Source organism: Canis lupus, chromosome 25, assembly GCF_048164855.1.
Source record: "Canis lupus baileyi chromosome 25, mCanLup2.hap1, whole genome shotgun sequence".
NCBI classification, from domain to species: Eukaryota; Metazoa; Chordata; class Mammalia; order Carnivora; family Canidae; genus Canis; species Canis lupus.
This window is the reverse complement of record NC_132862.1, coordinates 28,911,159-28,938,636: the sequence shown is the minus strand read 5'-3', so window position 1 is coordinate 28,938,636 and position 27,478 is coordinate 28,911,159. Positions and strand designations below refer to the sequence as shown.

Below are 27,478 nucleotides of genomic sequence, written 5' to 3'. Positions count from 1 at the left end.
ATGACAAGGAGTAAAAAAATATTTGTTACTGCTCCATTATCTAGCAGAGTATTCTTATTTCTTTGTGTGCTATGCTTCCCCTGTTCATTACATGAGCAGACTACCAGGCAGTGACAGAAGTTGGCTGGGGGAGGCCGCAAAATACAGAGGGACTAATTAATGTTGGTTGACTAGTAGGTACATGGTGCTAAGGCCTTTCAAATGCATCAGCTCAATCTGTGTTCTGTACAGCTCTACAGAATCAGTTTATTACTTTATTTTATAGATAAATAAAATCTCAGCCTAGTTAAAGAACTTGCCTAAATTACTTATAAGTTGTAGGGCTGAGATTTGAATCCAGAAATGTCTGAAAACAAAACCATTCTCTTGCCTTTACAACATCTACCTCCAAGTAATCAAAGGAAGTTACTGTAAGAAAGAGAAATATGTAGTATGTGACAGTGTGGGAGCCTTTTGAAGAAAAGTAGAAAAAGGTAGGGTTGATGGTTGATGATAATGTGGTCATTTATAAATACTATTTCTAAAATTCGTTGTCCTTATTTTAATAAGAAGTCAAAATATGTTAAGTATTTGTTATAGATAGAATTAAGAAGCCTGAAAAAAGAAAAAGTGTATTGTGAATTGAAATGAGAAAAGGCAGGTCTCTTATTGATTCTTCACTCTAGGAATCTCATTAGCTATCAGATGGAATTTGATGACTGCCAATGAACAAACAACATTTTCCCTGATTCAAGGCTGTTAAACTGCCCAAAGCCACCAAATACAGATTAGTCTGAAATGCACTGATTGTTCCTGCTGGAGGTGGTTAAAAAATCAGCTATAGATACAAGAATTCTTGTTCTCTCTTCCCTTCAGGCTGCTAAAGGATGCACAGAATGAAACTTACTTTAAAAGCTGGTATCAGAAGCTGTTGGCAGCTCTTCAATTCTGTTCAGGAAAAGCCTTGAGTGATGAGTTTTCCAAGGAGAAGAAACTTATTAAAATTCTGGGAGACATAGGGGAAAAAGTCAAGTCTGCCAGTGACCCTCAAAGACAGGTTTGTTGAAAAATTAATCTTCCTGTAGTGTTTTCTTTAATCTTTTGTTCAATTAAGTTTCAATTTCATAGCTTAGAAAGCAAATTCCTTGCCTATACTTAGTATAAGACACCCAAATTATTACTTTAATCAAGATTTTTTTTCAATTTACAGTCTCAAAGTTAATGATAATGTCTACTAAGAGAGCATGTTTTTTTAAAGGTTTTATTTATTTGAGAGAGAGAGAAAGAAAGCATGAGTGAATGATGAGAGGAATGAGAGGGGGAGAGAGAGAATCTCCAGCAGAGTCTGCACTGAGTGCAGAGCCCAGTGCAGGGCTCACTCACAACCCTGAAATCATAACCTGAGCCAATACCAAGACTTGGATGCTTAACTGATTGAGCCACCCCCAGGCACTCCAATATGGTTTTTTGATTTAAGTAGCCTTGCAGCATAAGGAGGGTACCTGACAAAAAGAAATCAACTTAAAGGCAGTTTAGCTAAAAAGACCAGATGAAGTAATTTCCTCAAAATGGCAGCACAATTCAGGATAGTAGAAGTCCAAAGGGGACTTTTTAGGGCACCTTTGTCCAGGGTATAAAATCTAGGTCTAGATTTTTCTAACACTGCACTAATCGAAATCACATTTTATTTATTTATTTTTTTAAAATTGCATTTATTTCTTCATGAGAGACACAGAGAGAGAGGCAGAGACATAGGCAGAGGGAGAAGCAGGCTCCCCATGAGGAACCTGATGCAGAATTCAATCCCAGGACCACGGGCCCACACCCTGAGCCAAAGGCAGATGCTCAACCACTGAGCCACCCAGGTGCCCCTCAAAATCATATTTTAAACACTTTTTTGGCATAACAAATAAAATTAATTAAATCAATGGTGGTATGGATAGTAAAACTTTTATACTAAGTTCCATGAATGATAGTCAAAATATTGTGCCTTTTTCATCACTGATTATAATAATGGACTTGGCTCTTCTTGTTCTTGATCTGATTAAAGTATTTTTGCTCTTTTTAATTATATGCATCACTAATTGCCCTCACTGACATAGAGCATTGAGTAGGTTCTCTTATGTTCAACATTCTGGATGCAGGGTGACAGTGGTTATCCACCCATTGTATTAAGGACATTGTTCAGTCATTAAGTACTTACAGAGCAGGAGTTATGGATAGAAAAATGACTGAAACTTGAATTTTGTCCTCAAAGGGCACACACAGCTTCTCTCCGTGCACTCTCTAAAATCAAAAAGAATTTTCAACAATAATATAAAAACATTGACAGGCAAAATGTTCCAGAATTCTTTCCCACCCCAATACTTTTCTTGCTGGAAGTCACTCATTTGATTTAGAAATGCCAGAAGCTCTGGCACTTCACCTCTATAGGAATAAATAAAAAATAAAAGGCATAACCATGGGATTTATTCTTAAATGGGAAACATATATAAACTCTAAATTGACAGAAAAACTTTAAGATAAAGAACATGATGAGCAATGCAAAAAAAATTCTATAATTTCTTCATATTACTGCAGACTTACTAATTATTTTCTGGTGATAGACAAAAAGTTGAAAGTAAGTAAAATAAACTGGTTTAAAATTTATAAAATTAAGGACGCCTGGGTGGCTGGGTGGCTCAGCAGTTGAACATCTGCCTTTGGCTCAGGGAGTGGTTCCTGGAGTTCCAGGATCGAGTCCCACATCAGGCTCCCTGCATGGAGCCTGCTTCTCCCTCTGCCTGTGTCTCTGCCTCTCTCTCTCTTTGTGTCTCTCATGAATAAATAAAATTTTTTAAAAAATGAAATAAAATTTACAAAATTAGTGTATGAGAGTAGTCTTTGTTTCTTACATTTTAAGATTCCACACATATTTGAGATGCATACTACAGTTAAATAAATCTGATGCCTTTTTTGACCATTTGCATTAAATTCCAAAGTGATATGACATTATTCTCTCAAATTACTTTGCTCACCTAGACTGATTTTGTGATAACATTTCTTAACATAAAAATAAGAAAATAAAAATAAAGAGATGGAAGAAGCATTTATAATTTTGCACAATTCAAGTTATTGTTAGCTATTTTTTTAGCTCTTTTTTTTAAAAAGTACTAATTAGTATTGTATGGAAGTGTCGAATCACTATATTGTGCACCTGAAACTGATATTACACTGTATGTTAATTAACTGGAATTTAAATAAAAGCTGTGAAAAACCTCTTTAATAGATAATTCATAATTCTGCAAACCTACTTATAAATTTATGTCTGCTTATTCTGATAAAGGCTAGACTTTTAATATATTAAAATTGTCTCCTCTATTAGTTTTCCTCAGATTCCTAGAGGTTATTTCTTTACAGATTGTTTTTCTCTGCTGTTTACTATTAAAGCATGTCATCTCATTGAAAATAAAATTAAATTAAATTAAATTAAATTAAATTAAATTTTTTAAAAGTACTAATTAACTCTGTAAAGAAGATATTTTAGTTAAAGAAAGTAGAGATTCCCCTCCATGATATTCCTTAGGGAAATCCAGGTGTAGATAGGACAAAGGAGGACATACAGAAAGAGTGCCATGGTGGAATCTGCCTCATTTTTCCACCTTGCTCTTCTGGATTCTGAAAGCAGTATTTTCTATTATTTGCCAATGACCCAGGAGTAAAAGCCAAGAAACTCTTGGGAGTTAATTAAACATTAGTAATCTGATACCTTCATTTTTAGAATTGGACTTAAAGAGTTTTTGAAAATGGGCTAAAAGGAGTTTTTTTATATTTTGGATTATTGTTCCTCTCCCTTTTGTATCAGAAATATACTCATTGGCATTTAGTGAACCATTTGTTCAAACATGTTACTATTACTATTATCAATTGTCTGCAATTGTCATTTTTTGGCCATTATTGCCCTTAATCCATGTGAATTTTTTTTCTAAAATGTAAATCACTATTAAGTATGAATCTTGAGAGTTACAAATTAAAATTCCAGGAAATTTTCAGAAATGGATCGTGTTAATAATTACTTAAAGCAGGTATTGCAAGATGGCGGGCCACAGGTCAAATCTAACCCATTGTGTTTGTTTGAACAGAATAGTTCCTTGTTAGGATGCTTGGGTGGCTCAGCAGTTGAGCATCTGCCTTTGGCTCAGGGCGTGATCGTGGGATCCAAGATTGAGTCCCGCATCAGGCTCCCTGTGGGGAGCCTGCTTCTCGGAACTCTGCCTATTTCTCTGTGTCTCTCATGAATAAACAAAGAAGTCTTTAAAAAATAAAATAGTTCTTTGTTTTGGTTTTGGTTTTAATTGAAATTAAAATCCTGTAGAAAAGGCATGAACTCTTTAGTTCCCCATTTCCCTCAACACTCCATATTGTCTTTAGCCTGCTGCCTCCTAATATGTGTCTACAACACCTACTTGACCCCAAAGCTTACAAGTGTGCAACCCCTGAATTAAAGAGTTTATTTAATCAATAAAAGAAAATTATAACTTGAAAGAAAAGCAAGTTCTTTACAGTTTCTAAAATGCTTTTCAAATGATTTTTACACAGGAGGTACTGAAGAAAGAGATTGGCAGACTAGAAGAATTCTTTCAGTGTATAAAGACTTGTCACCTTCCTCTGAACCCTGCCCTGTGTATAAAGGGTATTGATCGTGATGTAAGTCAGTTTATTCAGTAGATAAATTGAGTATTTTTGTTTCGTATTGTTTAGTTCACTGTATGTTTTTGAAATGGCAAAAACGATTTATGAATTGTCATTGCAAGTATTTAAAAAAAAGTAATTGAATTCAATCCAAACTATGTGCCACATTTGATGCACTGTGTAAGGCTGAGATTGTATTGGCCTCATCACATGATTTGTTGATTTAGAAATAAACTATCAGTTCAGTAAAAATAAATTAAAAAAAGATATTTCTCACTAAATTGATTTCTCAATTTATTCAAAATGGTTGATTTGGTGACCTTATGCAGGCTTGGCTTTAATTTCATGCTATTTAGATTATGTGCATACCCATGCCTAGTACACTAGGGTATTATTAGCTACAACACCTCAGTTTTATTTAATTTAAAATTCACTGAAACTCATGTGTCAGTGTACCATATATTTTGTGATTTTACTTATGCCTGGAGTGACCTTCCTGCCATCAGAAACAATTTCTTTCTCTTTTATGCCTCTACAAGTCACACTTCTCTAACTTAGAATTATTCTTTCTCCTTTTATCTCCATTAACTTGATTAGCCTCCTTCTCAAAAGCCTAAGAGTAGAAAGCACTAATAGAGGTAGGATCAATAAGTGAGACTTAGAAGAAAAGAGGTTAAATTATCATGCATGAACAATAAATGTTACTTGACTGAAGTCATAATACAATAAAGAAAACAAATCCAATGATTAGGAGAAAAATCAGACCATTATTAGTATGAAATTTAAAACTTCTGTTAAAAAGTTGACACTGTTACCTTTACAACTTTGCTGTTTCACAGGAGCCTTAGAAACCTTTCTAATATGCAACATAGCATATTTTTTAAAATAACAAAATAAGGCACCAAATTCCATAAACTGAGATATGTCTATTTGGGTGAAAATCTGAATCGTTGCTACTTTTTAAAAATTTGTAACTTCTTAATCATCGGCAATATCCACTGATTAATGCTGAAAATACAGGGAAATGCAGCATTTCAAGACACGATATCTGAAAGTAGAAAGAACAGTATGAATCATTGAATCCAGATGTTGATTTTTTGTTTCTGCTTTCTTGGTTTATTGTTGTTTAAGGAGTAGAACAATTTTCTTAGTTAAATTTCCATATGAGTCTTGGTTTTCTGTTTGTTTTTAAATTTTTAATTATTTATTTATTCATGATAGACACAGAGAGAAAGCCAGAGACACAGGCAGAGGGAGAAGCAGGCTCCATGTAGAGAGCCCAATACAGACACAGACATAGGGAGAAGGAGGCTCCATGCAGAGAGCCCAATACTCGATCCCGGACCCCGGGATCATGCCCTGAGCCAAAGGCAGACACTCAACTGCTGAAACACCCAGGCATCCCCAGTCTTGTTTTTTTGTGGGCCCTGGTGATATGGGATATCAGTTCTAAATGGTGACTGCTGTGGGTGCCGATTGGAGATGGTCAGGCTAAGGGTCATCAGCCCAGGAGTTACCACCCCTAGCACTCTAGCTGGGACCACACTGCTTTCCTATACCTACCTGCAGACAGTAGTACTTTCCCTGAGTCTGGAAAGTATGCCAAGTAAGCTGCCCCTTGCTCCATTTGCTCCGGTCAGCTGTGCCTGGCACAATGCTGGGCACCTGTGCATAGAGCAATAAACAGGGCAGATGCAGCCAGATGACACTCTCCCTTGGGGAACATTTTAGTCCATCCTACAGTCCTGCCAAACAAGGAGGTCTGAAGGAAAACACATCACATCTGAAGATGTGGTAAATGTGGCAGATTTTCAATCAGAGCCTGCATCAGAGGATCCATACTGGAAGAGAACCTCTAAGAGTGTAATGAGTATGATAAGACATTTAGAGAGACCTCTCAGCTAATGGTTCATTTGAGAATCTACTAAGGAGGGAAGCCCTATGAATGCAGCAAGCATGGGAAGAGCTGTCATCACTACTCCCACTTATTCAATATCAGAGATTCCATAATTAGGAAAAACCTTACAAATGTGCTTTATGCGTAAAAACCTTCACTCAGAGTTCCCTACTCATTGACCTTCAAATAACTCATCCTGGGGAGACCTAAATTTCATAAGTGTAGGAGGCCTGCATTCAGAGTAAAATCCTTTTCTAACACCAAGTATGTCACACTAGTGAGAAACATTACAGTTGAATGAGTGTGAGCAAGCTCTCTGTTCCAATAAAAAGCATTTTGGTCATCAGAGAATCCATACTGCAGAGAAGCCCTGCAAGTATAATGAGCATAGTAAGGCCTGTCAGAATAAATGTCTTATTTGATGTTAGAGCCTCCACACTGGGGAATGAGTACAATAAATGTAGGCAGTATGGAAAAGACTTCAATCAGAACTCTCAATTTGGGGCACCTGGGTGGTTCAGTCAGTTAAGCGTCTGCCTTCTGCTGGGGTCATGATCTCAAGGTCCTGGGATCCAGCCCCATGTTAGACTTCCTGCTCGTGGGAACCTGCTCCTCTCCTCCCTACTTGTGATCTCTCTTGCTATCTCTGTTTCTCTCAAATGAACAAAATCTTCTTTAAAAATCAAAAACAAAAACAAAAAGAACTCTCAACTTGTTGGCTATGAGCAAATTGCTACCACAGAAAAGCGTTTGGAATGCCGTGTGGCAAGATATTCAGTGAGAGTAAATGTCTTATTTTACATCATCTGACTTCACACAAATGAAAAGCTCCAGAAGAATGCAGAATGGAGACTCACATCTTGTTATATAACAGAGAACTCACATTGGTGAAAAATCCTATGAATGTAATAAGTATGGGAAGTTTCTTTGGTGATAGCATGAATTTTATGATGTCAGAGAACCCATCTGGGGAGAAAGTTTATAAATGAAATGATTGTGGGAAAGCCATTAGTGATAGTTCACAGTTTATTATGCATCAGAGAGTTCACATGGGAAAGAAGCCCTATGAATGTAGTGAGTACAGGAAAGCGTACAGTCAACATTTCTATTTTAATGTTGACTGTAGTCATCAGTAAACTACACTGGGGAGAAGCACTCAAGCCTGGCTCAATCTATTTTTTAAAGTGTGGCTCTCCAAGATGGAGGACAAAGGTCTTAGCTTTGAATTAAGCCTTCTTTCAAAGAATTTTCACCCTTGTCTCTCCTTGGAACCACTAATTACAATGGATCATTTCCTATTTTCCTTTGGGTCACTAGGGAATGGATCCAGCATTTGGGAGAGTGGTTTTAACTTAATGTAATCCTTTTCCACTCCTGGGAAAGTAAGGACCACACACTTCATTTACTAATAGATTTCTTTCCTTTTTTTAGAAACTATTTTAAATCTATATCATTAGTGTGTACTTCTCAAGAACAGGGGTCATATCTTCCTTTCTCTATTCCAGCTCTTCTTATTTTCTTATTTCTATTCCAGCTCTTTTATCTCATTATTTACATAAAATTATCTTCCAAGATTCCTACTCATCCTTTCCCTTCTCTTGGTTGTGGCCCTTGCAATGTACTTTTCACATCTAATATAAGTTCTCATTGTTTGCCTTTCCCTACCTAGAACCCCCCTTTTATTTTAAAAGCTGTTAGCTAATCTCTGGCACAATCTTCAAATCCAGCCCATCTCTGAAAGATTTCTCTTCTTTAAGTGCTTCTTCATTCAACCGTGATAAATGGCCTTGTCAATTATTTTCAACCTAATGCGTATGTGTATGTGTTCATACCAACTTTCTGTAGGCTCTTGGAGAATAGATACTGTGTCTCTGATATCATATGGATAGTGGTTTGTGCATACTAACTGTCAAATACAAAATATTTTTGACATGACTCTCAAAAAGTATACTGCATGTGAAAACCAAAATATAAAACAATGAAAACAAAATAGCTCTGAGTGACATAATTAAGAAGGGCTAAGTCTTATCTTCAGCCACCCTTTGCCCTTTTCCTCTTCCCTGAACTTGAGATGCTTCGAAGAGACCTCCAAGAATAGGTTGAGCATAGTTTGAAAACCACTGATCTAGACTCATTTCTAACCTAATACAGGACTTCCTAATTTGATACCATGACAGAAGGTCATATGTTCCCTGATTGATTCTTGAAGCAAGAATTCATTACTTAACAAGCAGTCTCACCCATTTACTATAAACCTCCAATTGATTCAGTAAGCAAGGGTTTCTGTTTGCTTAGGGATTAGGTTAGTTTTCTGTTGATAGGTTAAGTTAAACAACATATCCTTTCCCTTCTAAGTCTACTGATTTCAGACTTCTCAGGAACAATGATATTTAAACTGATCCTTCAACATGTATTGATGTCATATTTTACTAAGTTGATAAATTGAAACCATCAAGTTCTTTTCCTTTATTTAGTATTGATTTAACTCTTCACTGTCAACATGAAGTCTCTAATAGCCTAAAGACATACAACCTTTTAGCATTCAGACAACTGTTAGAACATAAAAGGAAAATAACCAACAATGAAAGTGTAATGGAAAGTCGTCAATATTATAAAGCTGAAATGGAAATGCAAAGTGTAACTGAAAGAAAAGAAAGGAGGAAACATATGTTGTACTATTATTTGTAAAGATAAAAAAATGTTAACAAAAAGAGAAAAATAATGCATTATTTTATTTGAAGTACCTAATTAATGCCAGGCACTGCACTGTAGAAGGTCTTTTATATCTATTAGCCCATATATCTATTACAAATATGTTTGAGATAGCGACTGTTATCCCCATTTAAGTAACTTGCCCGAGACCTTGCAGCTAATAAGTTACAGAGTTCTAATTTAAATTTAGGTATTTCTTAACTCTATATTTCCTTAAAGTGTGCTGCAGGGGAAAAATAATTAAAAGAAAATAGATTTTTGAATAGCAATTTTATCTTTCAGATATTAACCATCTAGCATAAACACAATATTTACATACTACTTTGTTTATCTAAACTCCCAACATATCACCACTGTTCAGTGAGAAAAAAATGTAGTTGAAGGTTTACAACCTGCCAAGAAGCTGGATTTTCAGTTTCTAAGTAAAAGTCTTTGGCTAATAAACTAGAGTTGGCTTATTTTTGTTTTTAATAAACATAATTTCTTTGTTCCAAAGTGTAAAAATTATTTATATGTGTTACACTTACTCATATAACAAATTATGCAAGAGGCCCATGATTTCAGGGTAAGTGTTCTTTTGGCTTTATTTTGCTCACCATTTTTCTCTTCTCTTTCGGTAGGCGTGTTCATATTTCACATCTCATGCTTTGCCACTGAAGATTACTTTCATCAATGCTAACCCAATGGGCAAAAACATCAGCATCATTTTTAAGGTACAGTAGCCCTCCTAAAACATCAAATTGATTTCACAGGTAGAATTATTGATTTCTCACAAAAAGAAATTATTTTACTTGTTTTCCTCTGGCAACAAAGAGGATTCCAGTTATTTTTGATTCTGCATTTTTACAGAATTATAGGACATGTCAAGCAATGATTGACAATAAATTGATCATTACTGGCTCAAGCTAGTGAACCTTCAATGGAAAACTTAAGAAGATTTGTTTCAATAAATGAAATTAAACACTTTTGAGTAGCACAGAAAATGGAATGTATGATGAACCCCCAATAGGAGAGTTTTCTTTTGGTTTAGGTACTAAATTAGAATCAATATTATCTGAAATTCAAATGATATGTTAATGCAACATAAAATTCTTATCTTCAGGCACTAGCTTATTTTAGTAATTTGGATTATTTTCTTTTCAATTAAATATAGGCCAGTCTTTATCATGAATTTCATAGGAAAGTAGAGTATATGGTAGTGATAGAGGTGTATAGACAAGTAGGAAAGAGGGGCCAAAGAAGAAGCTATGAGTAGAAAGGAAAAATTTGGAGTCATTCAGTTAATCTAATCAATCATTCAGCCAAACCAGACAACCAGGTCTCAGAGTGAATTATTTGGTGAATTTTGACTATTTTTGAGTATAATTTTTAACACACCCATACTTTGGCTTTGACCTGTGTAACCTGAAGCATGAATGGTCATGAAACACTGGATTTTGGGTGAAGAAAAAAAATACCACAAAAGTTCATCTTGCAGTATTTCTTTGCATATAATTTAGAAAGCATTTTCAAAACCAAACCTCTTAGTTTAAAAGCAGAAAACTATCCTTCCCCTTTGGACATATGCCACTTCCTTCACCTATGCTAGAAAATTATCTCTTAATCATTTATTATCAAAGGCTGTGTACTCTGAAAACTTTTTAACCACCTTCATAATATGAGAAGTCAATGATTTAAAGTCTGATGAATCTTATGTGTGCTATTTATACTCCTAGTCAAGAAGTTCTTGGTATTCTAACTGTATATCAGTATATACATTTATGGCATACCAAATAATGTTTCAGTTAGAAAGGGATCTCTCTTGGCTGAGTTTGAAATTTGAATAAACATTCATGGAGCCTCTCTTCACTAGACTTTGAACCTGAGACATTGCACAATGATAAATTAAAAGATTATTATCAGCGAACAACATTCCAAGCAACTTCTAATTTAATGGCTGAAGCTTCTGTAATCATTTAAAGAAAAATTCTTACTTCTTTGATCTTCTCTTAGAAACACAAGGTGTTCTTAGTACTAATAGAATAATTGAAATCACCTTAAGTCAAGCTGGAAATTTATTCGAGGAAAGAAATGACATATCCATATTTGAAGGCTTTTAATGGAATTCAAGGAGAAATCCAGAGTCTATGATTTTGTGTTTAACAGGCCGGAGATGATCTTCGTCAGGATATGCTTGTTCTGCAGATTATTCAAGTGATGGACAATATTTGGCTGCAGGAGGGCCTGGATATGCAAATGATCATTTATAGATGTCTATCCACAGGAAAAGGTCAAGGTCAGTATAGATTAGAAAGTGATTTGACTTACATTATTTATCTCAAACATTCGCTGGTAACATGACACCAGACTTTACACAGCCTTCATTTTAGACTATAAATTTTAAAGTCAACAGAACTATACAAAGCCATTCCTTTTTCTTAAAAAGAATTATTTTCGAAAGTGGTAAGCCAACTAATTTACATAGAATATAATGTCTTTTTTGATATGAATTAGGATTTTGACAATCTAGATGTTAACTGTGGTGTCCCTTTGTGTGTCTTTTGTGTGTTCTTTTCTCTGTAAGATAACAGAAAAGCTAACTTATTCAAAAAAATTCAATTGTTGCCTATTAACACAAAATTTACAAAGTTGCAAATGCTTAAAGGGGTTCTGAAGAGTATAAATACATTACAAATATGCATTTAATTTCTAAAAGACTTTTGAATAAACCATAATATCAGTAGTCAAAGATGACCAAACATGCAAATTTTGAATGTAATTCTTTTCCTTTATAAAAGCCAAATGTTAATATGGAAATATAATTACATTTATATACATTTTCAAAGAAAATAATATTGATAGTCCACCCAAATTATTACCATCACAGGTAAAAGCTGTACTTAATTACAATCACCCTGAATTGAAATAATTCCTAAGATACCTTATAATCTTTTTAAAATGTGCTCACTACCACCCAGGATTTCATTAAGCTAATTGGTAGGAATTATAGCAGATAAATCTGTATTTTAAAAAGGATAAAAACCCAGAGAACTATAAAAGGGACTAGAACCATGTTGTTGTAGTTGTTATTCAGGCAGGACTGCAATTTAAACCTAACAGAAAAACTAGCACTGTCTGCCCCCCAGTTCCCGAGGTCCCATCAATAGGCTCAGTACCCCAGCCAACTGTGATTTGAGATTGTAGAAACTCAGTATGGAAGCACCTCTGCATTAGCTTAACTTGCAACCTGATACTTCAGGATTAGTCTGTTACAAGTCATGCTACCCAATTCTTTTGATTCTGGTAATAGGGCTTTTCTTCCATGGCAAGTGGCCACCTCGGAACCCTTTCTAAATCTATTTCCTAGAAGAGTCTTTATCATTGTTACTCTGAGATTGTAATTCCTTGTATTTTCTCTCCTTTTTCTTATGTAAAGTAACTTAATTCTTTCAAATCCTAATGTATTGCAAGAGTAAAAATAAAGCTGGATGAACCAAGCTGAACTTCTTTTTTTTTTTTTTTTAATTTATTTTTTATTGGTGTTCAATTTACTAACATACAGAATAACACCCAGTGCCCGTCACCCATTCACTCCCACCCCTGTCACATGGATCACCTTTTCTTCAGAAATTGAATACATCACTGACCTCAAGTGGAATTCTTCAATTGCATCTACTTATTTCTCAGTTTAAAACTATAGAATGTAATACAGGCTAGATCTTTTAAAGTTAATAAAATGAAAAAAAAATAAAAAATAAAAAAATAAAGTTAATAAAATGATTCAGCAAAAATGAATGTAGATCTGCCCAAAGTTGTAGATGTCATAAGACAAACAAGCTATTATTCCCAGCTATCTACCAACAATCTTCTATAGTTGTTAAGATTTGAAAGGGCATTACACTGACAAAATACTTCTTTGAGAAAAATAGAGATCATTAAAGCAAACATCATTTTTGGGAGGTCAGGTTCCATTTTTAACATGCTTCCAAGGCTTATTAAATATCTATTGTTTTGGGGATCCCTGGGTGGCTCAGTGGTTTAGCGCCTGCCGCCTGCCTTTCGAGTCCCACGTTGGGCTCCCGGCATGGAGCCTGCTTCTTCCTCTGCCTGTGTCTCTGCCATTCTCTCTCTCTCTCTCTCTCTCTCTCTCTATCATGAATAAATAAATAAATAACTCTTTGAAAAAATATATCTATTATTTCAAGAAATATCACAAATGTAAGGTAAGGAATACTAAAATAAGCTAAACAGAGTCGCTGCCCATAAAGGAGAGTATATTCCAGGCTGGAAGTTTGTATGACTTTATCAGCATTATTGTTTATTATAATTCTGACTACTTTGCAGATGATATCCTAGGATATCATGAGGGAGACCATCAGGAAAAATAAAAATTCTTTAAGATTTATTTTATCACTGGCTCTCCAAATTCGATGGACATAAAAATTACTTAGGGAAATTGGAGGAGTAGATATAAGTAGACTCCATCCAGGTACTAAATCAGGTTTTCTACTTAGGCATTGAAGTCAAAATCAAGTCTCTGTGACTGTAAAAAGCTGATCCAGTGTTTGTTATGCACCCCACTTTGAGAGTTACTGCCTTATATGATACCACCTTAAAAAGTTTTGTCCCTAAGAATGCTGCTATTTAAAATATGATCCATGAACCAGCAGCATTGACATCACCTGAGAGCATGTTAGCAGTGCAGAATCTCAGGCCTCACCCCCACCCTAAAGAGTCAGAACCTACATTTTAACCCCAAGTGATACATATATGCCCTAAAATTGGAGAAATTATGCATTAAAGGACAGTAAAAATAGAACTACTCATATTACTCAATGCACACAGAATTGTTATAAGTATTTAAAAGATGTATGATACATACTAGCTTAAACGTATAAAATGTAATTTATGGCTTTAATTGATAGACAAAACTTAGCCACCATGATTATATAAATTAGGGGCAAGGTTTTCAGAGTAGTCAGCAATGTAAGTATTATGATAAATGGCTTGGGATTTAGCAAAGATTAATTCCCTGAAGACAAATGTGATCTGAAAAGTAATTGACATTGCCACAGCATAGTATCTAAACTGTGCTAATAATCAAAGTCTTAATTTTGGTCATGGTCAAATGTGAGGCACTGAAGCACTAAGGACCCGGATAGTAGGTGATTTCCCTTTAGGAAGTATCAAGTGAAGGAATTGGAAAAATGAAGAGGGAAATGTTACTACTAAATGTAATGTTGAGATGCCTGGGTAGCTCTGTGTTTGAGCATCTACCTTCTGCTCAGGTCATGATCTCAGGATTCTGGGATGGAGTCCACATCAGGCTTCCCACATGAAACCTGCTTCTCCCTCTGCCTATGTCTCTGCCTCTCTCTGCGTATCTCTCATGAATAAATAAATTAAATATTTTAAAATAAATAAATAAATGTAATGTTTACATTTGCTATCTCAGTTAATACACATGAGAAAATCTGCACAAGAGCCAAATACGTTGGCTGTAATTCTGAGGATATGCCCAAGATTTACCTCTGCAGTGTTGTTGGTTTCTCTTTCTTTAAATATATTTTATAGGCATTTCTGTAGCCATTCAATATTCTATTCCCACTCCCCATGTTTAAGTTTCTTCTGATCCAGCAGTGCAGATGCCTAAAGGTCACAACTGGGCTATTAAATAACAAGAGAGGTTAATGCTGCAACCAGTTACTACTGGCCAAATCCAGCACAGAGAGTGTTTCATTTACCAATATGGTGATTCGCTTGCTTTTTGTTTAATTTAAATACTTTTAAAGATAGATCATGAAATAGTTTTTAAAATTCAAGCACCTCTCTTTTTATATAGTTATATTTGGTTCTTTGGTCTCTTAGGACATTTAAGTTTTCAACTCTTGAATTGCCAAGATTGTGGAAATCAGAAATTCTAGACTTTTATTTCTTTCAATGCTTTTATTTATAGAACTGCATATTACAGATTTCTTTGTGGACATTAGTCCTGGGACAGTTTTAAATACTTGGTCTAAATTGCTATTCTGTAAAGAATAAAATCAGAAGATTTGATAATATTTACATTAAAAATTTTTTTTTAAAGATTTTATTTATTTGAGAGAGAGAGAACATGAGGGGCGGGGAGAGGCAGAAGCAAATTCCCCACTGAGTGGGGAGTCCAACGCAGAACTCAATTCCAGGATCCTGGGATCATGACTTGAGCTAAAGGCAGACTCAACTGACAGAGCCACTCAGGGGCCCATTTTTTAAAAAGATTTTAGAAAATATTTACATTTCAATAACCTTAGAAATACAATGAAAGAAGCCTTGTTGGATACATGGTCAGTAGGGCAAAGGTCCTATTCAAGTTCAAACAATATATGCCCTCCTTTAAAAAATTATTACCATAGTTTCTCTTTAATGTTGACTAAGAAGGAAGAAGCAGGCAGCTCTCTACATGTTTACTACAGTTAATCTGTTCACTCCTAGGAATGGGACACTTAACAGTGAAGCCTTTATTAACCTGAACATTGATTTTTATAATATATTTGAAAAGTTTGTTATAGCAATTGCATTTGGTTCTCTTTCATCATAAATATGCTTGTTATTACAAGTTTGCCCTCCCTTAAGCTGTAAATGAATGCATAAGTCATACATTAATTAACCCACTACTTTATTGACTCAGTGGGAACTCTGTGAGACTAGCTAGATTGGCTCTCTAAGTAGTTCAAGAAAAAATAGTAAAGCTTCTGATAGATATAATCCAAACACTATAAGTAACCCATTGCTCCCCAGAATTTAGGAAAACTTAGAAGGAAGGCAGTCTAGATAAGGTTCCTTCAGAGAAGAAGGTTTACAAAGAAAAGGATCAATCAACTAGTGCTGGCAACTATTGTTGCTATGTATTTCAAGATGTGTTTCCTACGTATTCCTCATCTTGGGAAGAAAGAATTATTTCAATAATCTCTTTTTTATCAACCAGGATTGGTGCAGATGGTACCCGATGCCATAACCCTAGCAAAGATCCATCGCCATTCTGGACTGATAGGACCGTTGAAAGAAAACACAATCAAAAAGTGGTTCAGTCAACACAACCATTTAAAGGCAGATTATGAAAAGGTTTGTCTTGCTGCAGCTAATTTTAAGTAATGTACTTAAATAAAAATAATGCTCTGGATCCTCAGCTATTGTGATTTCTGAAAAAGTAAATTAAGTACACCTTGAGTTCTAATTCACTCAATCATCAGCTTAGTAATAATGATCCAGTTTAAGTGGCATTATTACCTAGATAAAATTTCTATATTTGGTTTTACTTCTAATAACTATCTCTTTTGAGATGATGCTTCTTGAAACTATCTCTTTCAAATTCTTCTGTCTGTACACAATGTCTGATTTCTATAAATCCACCTCCTTCCTTTGCAATGCATTTCTTCTGCTGAGCTCTACTTTTTCATGCCTTATTCTTTCAATATTTGCAGAATGCATAATTGGTTTTTTTTAATATCTCAGAACTTAACAAAATGTAGTGTTTTATTTGACTGCAAACACTTTTTCCCACTTTCATGCTGGCATCTAGCCTGCTGTGTACCATTGTGCTAATTCTGCCCATCCCAGGGCTCACAGCTAAGAAGATGAGTTGGTTACAGATAGTCTTTGTTCTACTTGCCGAGGCATCGAGGCATGAACTGGTACAACAAGGTCTGCCCAGAGGCAGAGGCACCTTTATACTAATTCACACAAAGATACAAGGTGGGCTAGCATTGAATTTGCTCAGAACTATTCAGAGCACTGAAATTCTCTCATCCTAGGAAATCCCTCAGTCTTGAGGAAACTGAGATGATTGGTCATCCTAGTTAGCACAGGCCATGATAGAGAAACACAAGAGGTCATCTACTACAGATTTCTATGATATTGGAATAGAACAAAATGCAGGCTTTTGGGAGGTCAAATAACAAAGATAAGATGATATTATCTTGAAATCTATTTTTAGCCATTTTGGAGATTATAACTTGAGTTTTGCACAAATCTCTGGGGCTATATTATTTGAGATGTCTTCATACACATTTGTTCTTCACAACTACCATGTAAAGGCATCTTTTATTATCTTCACTTTATAAGTGAAAAATGTCTAGAGAGACTAATTAAATGACTTGTTCAGGCACTTGGGATATCTAGAATAAGACATGAAATTCAGTGACACAGATTTCTACTCCAGCATGTCAGCCACACCATTCCAGTAGTCCTATTACTATGACCCAACCAATCACTCATGCTTACACCATGGTTACAGTTAAAGTTGCATCATTGTTGAAAATGATGTATACCCAGGAGACCATTTTGAAAATAAAGAGTAATTTTGGCAAGAAATCTCTATTTCTTAAAGAAACAGAAGCCATGATTGACTCAGTGTGGCGCCAATCTGCTTTCACCCACATAGACATTCACTGATATATACTGTACCAAAATGTTTTTGGACATCAACTGGATGACCTATTTGTAAGGATAAACATAAAATATTACGTATATCTCAGTATGGCTTTTTTGTGTTAAAAATTCAAATATCCAAAATTGGTATTTTATTTTTAAAAAAATATTTTATTTATTCATTTGAAAGAAAGAGAGAGAGAGAGAACACAAGCAAGAGGAGCAGCAAGCAGAGAGAGAGGAAGGAGCAAGCTCCCCATTGAGCAGGGAGCCTGTTGGGAGACTTAATCCCAGAACCCCAGGATCATGACCTGAGCCAAAATCAGACACAACTGACTGTACCAACCCAGGTGCCACCGAAATTGATATTTTACATTTCTTTGGGGATAGGCAATATTGAGCCATATTGCTCCTTCTTTTACTTTGAAAAAGAATCATTCAATATTGTATATTTGAGACATAAAAAAAAAAAACACCAGGAATCCTCCTCAATAAACTATGAAAATTAGATCCAACTGAGTAAAAGAGATATTTTGCACAATTTCAACAAAAACATTCATCTATTAGGGCCAAAGAATAGATGTTCTTCTGTAGCATATCAAGAACTAGTCATTTGATCATAATCTTCTCTTCACTGAGATGTAGAAGTGACTCTCGATTATGTAATTTTGCTTTTTATGATACTTTTTACCATTAGCTCTGATGCTCCTGCATTTGCTTATTTTGTCTGTGTGTTATCTTTGTGTTATTGTTTTTCAACTGATTAGGCCTTGAGGAACTTCTTCTATTCCTGTGCTGGCTGGTGTGTGGTAACGTTCATCCTGGGAGTCTGTGACCGACATAACGACAACATCATGCTGACAAAGTCAGGCCACATGTTTCATATTGACTTTGGAAAATTCCTAGGTCATGCACAAACATTTGGAGGGATAAAAAGGTCAGTGTGCAAATAATGTTTATTACAGTAATGAAGCAATATCCTAGAGTGATATATAACATGCAATGGCATAGAAACCCAGCAAATGACTTGCTCCCTATCTCTTACATCCCTCTAGATGACATAAACATGTTTATAGAAGATTGAAGGAAATATTTTTTAATAAATTGTTAATGGAAAAAATTAAGTTTCCTCAAATTCTTAATGGACTTCTCCCATGAGATAGTAATCCAGTTCCAGTTGGAATTGTCTGAAATACAGTATATTCATTTTCTTATAAACCTTGAATGAACAATGAGGCATGAATTCATGCTCTCAATACATCTGCTATATTGCCCAGAGCAATCACCACCCCTAGTCTACATATCATAAAACTAGCACATTTCCTACACTGAAATAGCCTTGAATCATTCAAAAAATACCTAGTGAGCAACTACCATTTAAGGCTCTAAGGTTATAACAGTAAACAAGGCAGACACAAATCCTGATTTCTTTGTAATAGAGATGACAGACATTAAACAAGTTAGCATGCAAGGAAATAATATGAAGAAATGAGGAGTTTAACTTGTTAATAAGAAACTGACACAAAGAAATGGGGTAGAGAGTGGAGCAGGGATGCTATTTTAAAGAAGCCTCTAAGGAGATGAGAGACAATTGTGTAATTAATGATCTTCCTGTGTAAATCCATGAGAATAATATTCTAAGAAAAGAGAATAGCAAAAATAACAGTCGTGAGCATGGAAATAAGCCTGGTATGTTCCAATAACAAGGAGGTCTGGGCCTAGAGGTAGATGGAAAGGGCAACCAGTAGGGGTAAAGGTGAAGAGTTCAGTGGAAACCAGATCAGGTAGGGCACTGAGGACATAGTACAGAAGTTGGCTTTTGTTTTGGGCTCAGGGGCAAACCATTGATGGATTTCAGTGGATTTCAAAACTCTTTCCTTCTGTCCTATGAAATAATGAAACTAGTTCATTATTGATGATTAGGGCAAGACCTTAATGGAAAGGAGGTGGTAAAAACTGACAGATTGAGAATGTATTTTGGAGCAAGAGCCATAGAACTTGCTGATTGATCGGACATCTGGCCATGACTAATGGGCAGGGGCAGGGGTTTAACAGGTAGAAGAAGAATGGAAAACATTCAAGGATGACTCCTGGATTTTTGGTCTTAACAAATAATTATGTCATTTACTGAAACCTAAAAGACTGATGGATGAGTAAGTTTTTGTTTTCCTTTATTTGCACTGGGGCAAGGAGACCTAAAGTTTAAGACTAAATGTCCCTTGCTTTAAAAAGATAATTTACCTTAAAGTAGAAATGAGATCAAACCATTCTAAAGAGTAATCAATCACTTTTAGCTAAAAGTAACTTCCCCATAGAAGAAATAATAATGACTCCTACAATATAGCATGATGAACTTTCATTAGATGACCATTATCTGGCATTAAAATGCCAGCATAAACTACATAATATCTCCTATTTTGTAGAGACATACAAATGGAATCTTTTAACTTGCTATTCTTTTCAATATATTGCCTTCTATACTGACTGCCTTGAGAAAATTCACCACATCTGCATTAATTCCTTAAAAAAATCTACCGAGGATGGTCTGTGTGCCGAGGACTATTATGACCTCGGGGACACAGAGGTTAATAGTCCACATTTACTACCTCAATGGGGCTTGCACTTCCTTAGAATACTGGAAGACAACACATAAATAATCACATAAAATGTGGAAAGAGCAGAAATAAAGAGTTGTATGGACTATCAGAACATCCATAGAGGCAGGATACCTAGTTTATGAAAGACAAATGTTAATTAACATACATGAGCATATTACTTCCTCATATAACTTGTTTTCCCTAGAATCCACTCTATCCCAGAAATTTAAAGATTAGATTACAATTTTGACATCTTTCCTTATTTATGGTCCACTGGAAATTTGGGTTAACTCTTATTTATTTAAACAGCAACAGTGTTGACCATGGGGTGGTTAAAAAAGGAATAAAGATATTTCAGTCCCACAGAAAATGTTGAGGGAGACATAAAAAGTAAAGAACAAGTTACTAAACAAAATGGTAAGTGCTGTAATGGAGATATGTACCAGAGCTGATAGAAAAGGTAGATCCCAATTTGTTTGTTTATTATTAATATTAAACAGTTACAACTGCTTCTACATTTGGCAGGGTTTTATGACATATTATATTAGTTTCAGGTGTACAATATAGTGATACAACATAATATATTTAAAAATACCACAAGTGTAGTCACCATCTGTGACCACACAGTTATATTATTAACTATAACTATATTCCCTATGCTGTACATTTCATCCTGTGTCTTATTTATTTTATAACTGGAAGTTTGTACCTCTTATTCCTTTTCATCTATTTTGTTACCTCCTACTTTTCTCCCTTCTGGTAACTACCATTCTGGGTATTTATGAGTTTGTCTCTGACTTTTTCTTTGTTTGTTTTATTTGGGTTTTTAGATTCCACATGTAAGTGAAATCATATGATATTTATCTTTCCCTGTCTGATTTATTTCACCTGGTGTAATACTCTCCAGATTCATTCATGCTGTCATGAATGGAAAGAATTCATTCTTTTTTATAGCCAAGTAATATTACATTGTGCCAATATTCCGTTTCATATATGCCACATCTTTATCCATTCATCTATTGATGGACATAAAAATAGAGGTGCATATATATTTTCAAATTAATGTTTGCATTATCTTCATGTAAATACCCAGAAGTGGAATTAGTGAGTTGTGTGGTATTTCTGTTTTTAATTTTTTGAGGAACTTCCATATCACTTTTCGTAGTGGCTGCACCAATTTATATTCCCACCAACAGTGCATAAGAGTTTCGTTTTCTCTACATCCTAAACAACATTCGTTATTTCTTGTCTTTTTGATACTAACCATTCTAACAGGTGTAAGGTGATATCTCATTGTGGTTTTGATTTGCACTTCCCTGATGATTAATGGTTTCAGTATCTTTACATATATCTGTTGGCCATCTATATGCCTTCTTTGAAAAAAATGTCTATTCAGGTTCTCTTTTTTTGGCAATTTTAAATCTTTTTTTATGTAATATCTGAGGTACATGAAAATGTACCCCACACAGAGCTTCACTCATAGTAGATTCTTAATATTGCTTATCAGGTAATAAATCACTCATAGGGAAGCCCTCAATCATTCAATAATTATTAATTCTATGAATGTAAATGAAGTTGGCACTGACTTCCCTTGAGATTATTGATTACTGTTCATCAGCTAAGGGGGCCAAATGCAGCATTATGATCCATTTGGATTATCATTTGCAAGATTGTATCTCTACCAGTGGTCATGTAAGGCTCGTTAGCAGTGTCTCCTTAGATTTCTCTATTGACACTGATACTTCTTCCCTGAGTTTAACAGTTAAACTGAACTATTTCTACTCATTATTTCTCACTCTATCTTTTGAATTGTATTCTAATAATTTTCTTCCAAGTCTCTTTTGGCTGTTTCAAGAGTTCATTTGAATGTGTTGTTTCATAAGATAGATGACTTCTTTTGTTCTAGTACCATTGGTTGTTCTTATTGGTTGCTAGGTTGGCAGTGGGCTTCTTATAAATTGAACCTCTGTATTCCCCTAGAATACATGAACATTCTTAGTTATACTACATTTTTTACCTTATACACCTGATCTTTGGGGAAAAGCCTAGCTTCACCTAGCTTCTTCTAAACACATAGTAGAAATATTAGTAACCTACCCGTAATGGACGAAGCCAGGTATTAAATCATACCCTAGGGCTATCCAAATCTCTCACAGTCTAGCAAGGCCATGCTCTGGTAATAACCAGTAATAGCCCAAGATAATACTCTTAACATAAAATGCTACACCCACTGGGATAAGAAAGTACATGTGTTTCTACTATTGTCTACTCCTTAGAAACATGGAGGAGGAAAGTATTTGTATAACTTAAAAAGTTATACAAATACAAACTTATACAAACAAAGTTTATACAAACTTAAAAAGTTTACAAAAGATTACTAACACATATCAACTAATTTCATTTCATAATACACTTGTCTAAATCTTTGCTCAACTGCACATAAGTAGTAGTAGTTTCCAGTAGTTGGTTTATGGGTTGGCAAAAAAGAAATCACATACACACTGAAGATGCCCTCTAAGTTGTAGAGATACCCTGTAGCCAAGGATATAGCATTTGATAATGGATATTGGCAGGCCAACACAGCAGAACCAGATGTAGTATATCTGGGGATAGATTTTCTTTTGATCTTTGGTTTCCTTAAGAAGAAGAGAAAACTGATTTCTTGCTGGGCCATTGTCCCTTTATAGTAATGCTTACATCACCATTCATACTAACCATCTATGTGATTCTGTTTAGAAAAATATCCATAGACATTGGCCCTCCTGATTCTTGGATTATATTGAGTCAGCTCAGCAGCATCCTCATTTGGAATTCTTGTCCAGATATCCCTGAACCATTCCTCTGAATTCACTTTCCCAGAAATCTGGAAAGCCCATGCTTAGACTGAATTGGAGGTTCCTGTAGACTTTCTAACTTTGAAGAAAGAAAAAAAGTCTTCTCAGTTATGAATATGAAGAATTTCAGATACTGTGTATAAATAAACAATCCTTCCTTACTGGTTTTAATTATAAGATTAGATAAAGAGGATTTATACCATTGGATTAAATCACAGGGCAATTCAGCCCTAGCATTCCTTAATGATTCTGAGGAAAATTTCTAGCTAATCCTTACAATGGAAACAATGAAGAATTTCACCAATTTCTGAAACCAATTGGGTTTTCTTTTGAAATATTGCTTAATTATTATCTTCTTTCTCTATTTTCTCTCACAAAGACTCAAATTAAAGTGGTTAGCAAATTATACATCCACAATTTTTCACTCAAAGTTCCCCTGTAATAATGATTTCTATATAGCATTTTTTCATTACATAAAAGACATTATTGTAATATACTGTAAATTTCAACTTAATAATTTCTTGATGGTAACTTTCTCTTACAGAGGAGAAGAAATTAAGGAACTCCTTTTATTAGTGATGTTTATTGATCTTCTAACTCATTGTTTCATACTTTTATTTTTTCAAACCATATTTTCAGTCTATATGGTCTTTCACTTCAGTAACACTAGACTTGCACGAAGTCTTTAATTTGAGAAGTTATATGAATGGTGGTCAAGTTCAGATACCCTGGAGATAGACTGTATGATTCTTTTTTTTATCCCATACTACAATGTACTATTGATATGACCTTGAAAAAAATGACTTCTCTGTGATTCAATTTAGATTTTTTATGAAACAGATTTTTTGAAGATTAACTGATAATGTAAAGTGCTTAGAAGAGTGCCTAGCATTGAGTAAAAGCTCTAGAAATGTTGTTATAATTAACTGTAGTTTAAGCATTCCAAAGGAAGTGACAAGAAATAAGACTGTATCTCTAGGTGATTATCGTTTTTTTGTGTGTTTAAAATGATCTAAATGTCTTATTTTGGTTCTTTTTAAAAATATGCACTCTGAAATTCATGAGTTGAACAATTAGTCTTTAAAGTTCTCTGATTCTGAGGCTTGTTGACTGACAGATTGGATTGCATTGCAGGATTCTTCAGATTTATTTAGACTATAAGGAATTTTACCAAATCATTCCTGACTTCTGATATCATTTCAGACGTAAGGAAACGTGTGCTGGGCCTTGTTCATGCTAGCTTGCAAGAGTGTATTGTTTGTATTCTTTCTCAACTCCGTGTTCAATGACATTACTTTGGTAACCTGAAATCAGCCATAATGGAAATATATACACCATGAAAATTGGCAAATGTCACAAATAAGAGCTGCTTTTTTTTTCTACATAAAAAAGTGAGCTGGTTATTAACTATATACCACCACACCAGAGGACATAAATTCATTTAAAACAAATGAAAAATCATTCCAGAACACAAACAAAATTCAAACTCTTTTCCTATTTCAGTATATGTGCTGCCGAAGTGAGCACTCTTTTCTTTTCCTATTAAAATATTTACATGAACATAACCAAAATATTACATATCTATCTTTTTATAGCATGGTTTTATACCCTTTTCAAGTTTTATCTCAATAAATCACCAATCACCGAATATAATTAATCTCAAATTTTTCATTTCAATATTAGTCATAAAAATTCCTGTATCTACAGCCAATTATCTTCAATAGTTAATTACCACTGATTTAAAAATTTGTTTAATCCAATTTGAGTATTGTCATGTTTATATTCCAAATAAACTCAATTTAAAACTATCCTTAAAAAAGAAACTCCTTTAGCAGATTAAGATTTTTTGTCTTGCTCCAATCATTCTGGTTTAATGTTATATTCATAGTAATACAAGTGCTATATAGGCATTAGTGATCTCCCACATGCTTTAGTTACTACCTTAATGTATTTTGAAATTAGGTAAGTCTCCTTGGTCTATTATTCACACAATTGTTTATTAATAAACATTGTGGTTCTTTTTACTCAAAGTAGGCCTCAGTATCTGAAAGAAGCATACTTTTCAAAACCTCTCCAACTGTGAGTGCCTTAAGGGCATCTTTGTATCAGCTAGTTCCTGACACTTAGCAGAGGCTCAATTTTGGTTGATTGAAGGACCACTACAAAAATGTCATAAAATTTACCACTCTGGACCTGAAACAGTACAATTTTTCTGAAGATAAAATTATTAAGAACTTGACATATTCTGTTATTCTAATTAGAAATTTATCAAGGGATTTTTACTTAATGGTCAGTCTAATATGGGAATCTGGGGAATGAGACTCAAAATTTGATCATCGTTACCTCATACCCATTAAGATAGATAATATTAAAAAACAGAGAACAAGTATTGGTGAGAATGAGAAGAAATTGGACCCCCCCGTGCAGTGGTAGTGGAAATGTAAAATTGTCTGGCTGCTATGGGAAATAGTATGGCCTCAAAAAATATGTTTCTCAAAATTTTATTAAAAAATTACCATATGGGGATCCCTGGGTGGCGCAGCAGTTTGGCGCCTGCCTTTGGCCCAGGGCGCGATCCTGGAGTCCCGGGATCGAGTCCCACGTTGGGCTCCCGGTGCATGGAGCCTGCTTCTCCCTCTGCCTGTGTCTCTGCCTCTCTCTCTCTCTCTCTCTCTGTGACTATCATAAATAAATAAAAATTTTAAAAAATTACCATATGATCCAGCAATTCTACTTCTGAATATATATTCAGAAGTTTCTAAAGCAGGGTCTCAAAGAGATCTTTGTACAGCATTATTTACAATAACCAAAATGTGGAAGCAACCCAAGAGTACATCAACAGGTGAATGGATAAGCAGAATGTGACATATTTTATAATAGAATATTATTCAGTCTTGAAGGAAATGCTAACACATACTAACAACATGGATAAACCTTGAGGACACTATGTTAAGTGAAGTAAACCAGTCACAAAAAAACAATTCACTTATATGAGGTACTTAGGGTAATCACAATCATAGAAACAGAAAGCCAAATAGTGGTGGCCAGCATCTGGGTGGAGGGCAGATGGGAATTATTGTTTAATGAGTATAGTGTTCCAGTTTTGTAAGATGAAAAGAACTACGGAGACAGATGACAGTGATGGTTGCCCAATATTATGAATATATTTAAATATATCATATGGACTATATTAAATATATTGTATGAACTATACACTTAATACACAACTATACACGTAAAAATTGTTCAGATGATACATTTTATGTAATATGTGTTTTACCACAATGAAATAATTGAAAAAAGTTGGTACTCTGTTTCACTAAGGCTTTTACTAATCACAAAGCCAGTCCCAGGCACCTAACATCTGAATAGTGATTTGATGTTCAAAGTACTCTCACAGAAACTTATTTCCAGAAATAAAGTCTGTTCTGTCATTTTCATCTACACACTATCATTTATCCTTTTCCCACCCCCCTTATCATTCCACTATGTTTGATTATTTGGTTTCTTCTGAGTATCTTTTATATCTACCCCCCTTCCCAGTATATGTAGAAAACAGTTCCTCCAATTAAAAAAATAAACAAATCATGACTTTTCTTCAGAGAGAGAGTTGTAAGTTTTAAGATGAAGAGTGAAGGATAATTAAGGATGAAGTGTATGGGAAAGAGGGAATAAAAGGAAGGAAATGAGAGAGAGTAGAACAGAGGAAGAGAGAACAATTTATTTTTATTTTCTTAAAGATTTTACTTATTTATTCATGAGAGACACACAGAGAGAGAGAGAGAGAGAGAGAGAGAGGCAGAGACAAAGGCAGAGGGAGAAGCAGGCTCCATGCAGGGAGCCCGATGTGGGACCCAATTCCGGGACTCCAGGATCACGCCCTGGGCTGAAGGTGGCGCTAAACCGCTGAGCCACCCAGGGATCCCCAAGAGAACAACTTAAATAGCGGGAGGATTCTGCCTTCTGGCCCTCAACGAATCTGCCCCATTGTGAAAAAGCATGCTTGACATGGAAGACCCACGTACTCTCCTTGTTTAGTCTAAGGTACAATGTACCTGCCAATATAAGCATCTTATAGTGTTGACTCTGAATCTAGTTTGTAAAGAAAGGTTACATGTGTCTCCTAAACATGAGCCTAATATAAGGACTTCCACTTGGTGTCCAACTGAAGAAACAGTACCTGCTCCTATGCGGAGTTTGACTTATGATATAAGAGATAAAATGTCCATTTCATCTTTCTCAACCTAGTAAGAGATTAGATGTCCATTTCAAGCATGATTCATAAATTTTGGTCATGCAAATGATAGCTTAATGGATAATTTAAATGTTTTCAGAGGTAATATGGACTATTCTTGATTTTCACTTCCAACTTGATTTGAGAACCTAATCCTATTTAAAAT

The 27,478-nt window shown here is 34.9% G+C and overlaps 1 protein-coding gene across 8 annotated transcripts in view; it reads left to right on the top strand.

The window, feature by feature from the left end:
- Positions 1-27,478, top strand: part of PIK3C2G (phosphatidylinositol-4-phosphate 3-kinase catalytic subunit type 2 gamma) — a 368,003-nt gene that overhangs the window by 224,386 nt on the left and 116,139 nt on the right. For all 8 annotated transcript variants that reach the window (XR_012017650.1, XR_012017649.1, XM_072798827.1 and 5 more), the window contains 6 exons: positions 856-1,036; positions 4,558-4,665; positions 9,880-9,972; positions 11,405-11,534; positions 16,206-16,342; positions 18,415-18,584. Coding sequence is in view for 6 of the 8 variants with exons in the window: in XM_072798827.1 (XP_072654928.1) it covers positions 856-1,036; positions 4,558-4,665; positions 9,880-9,972; positions 11,405-11,534; positions 16,206-16,342; positions 18,415-18,584 (819 nt within the window). In the remaining 2 variants the exon portion in view is untranslated. The remainder of the gene's footprint in view (positions 1-855; positions 1,037-4,557; positions 4,666-9,879; positions 9,973-11,404; positions 11,535-16,205; positions 16,343-18,414; positions 18,585-27,478) is intronic.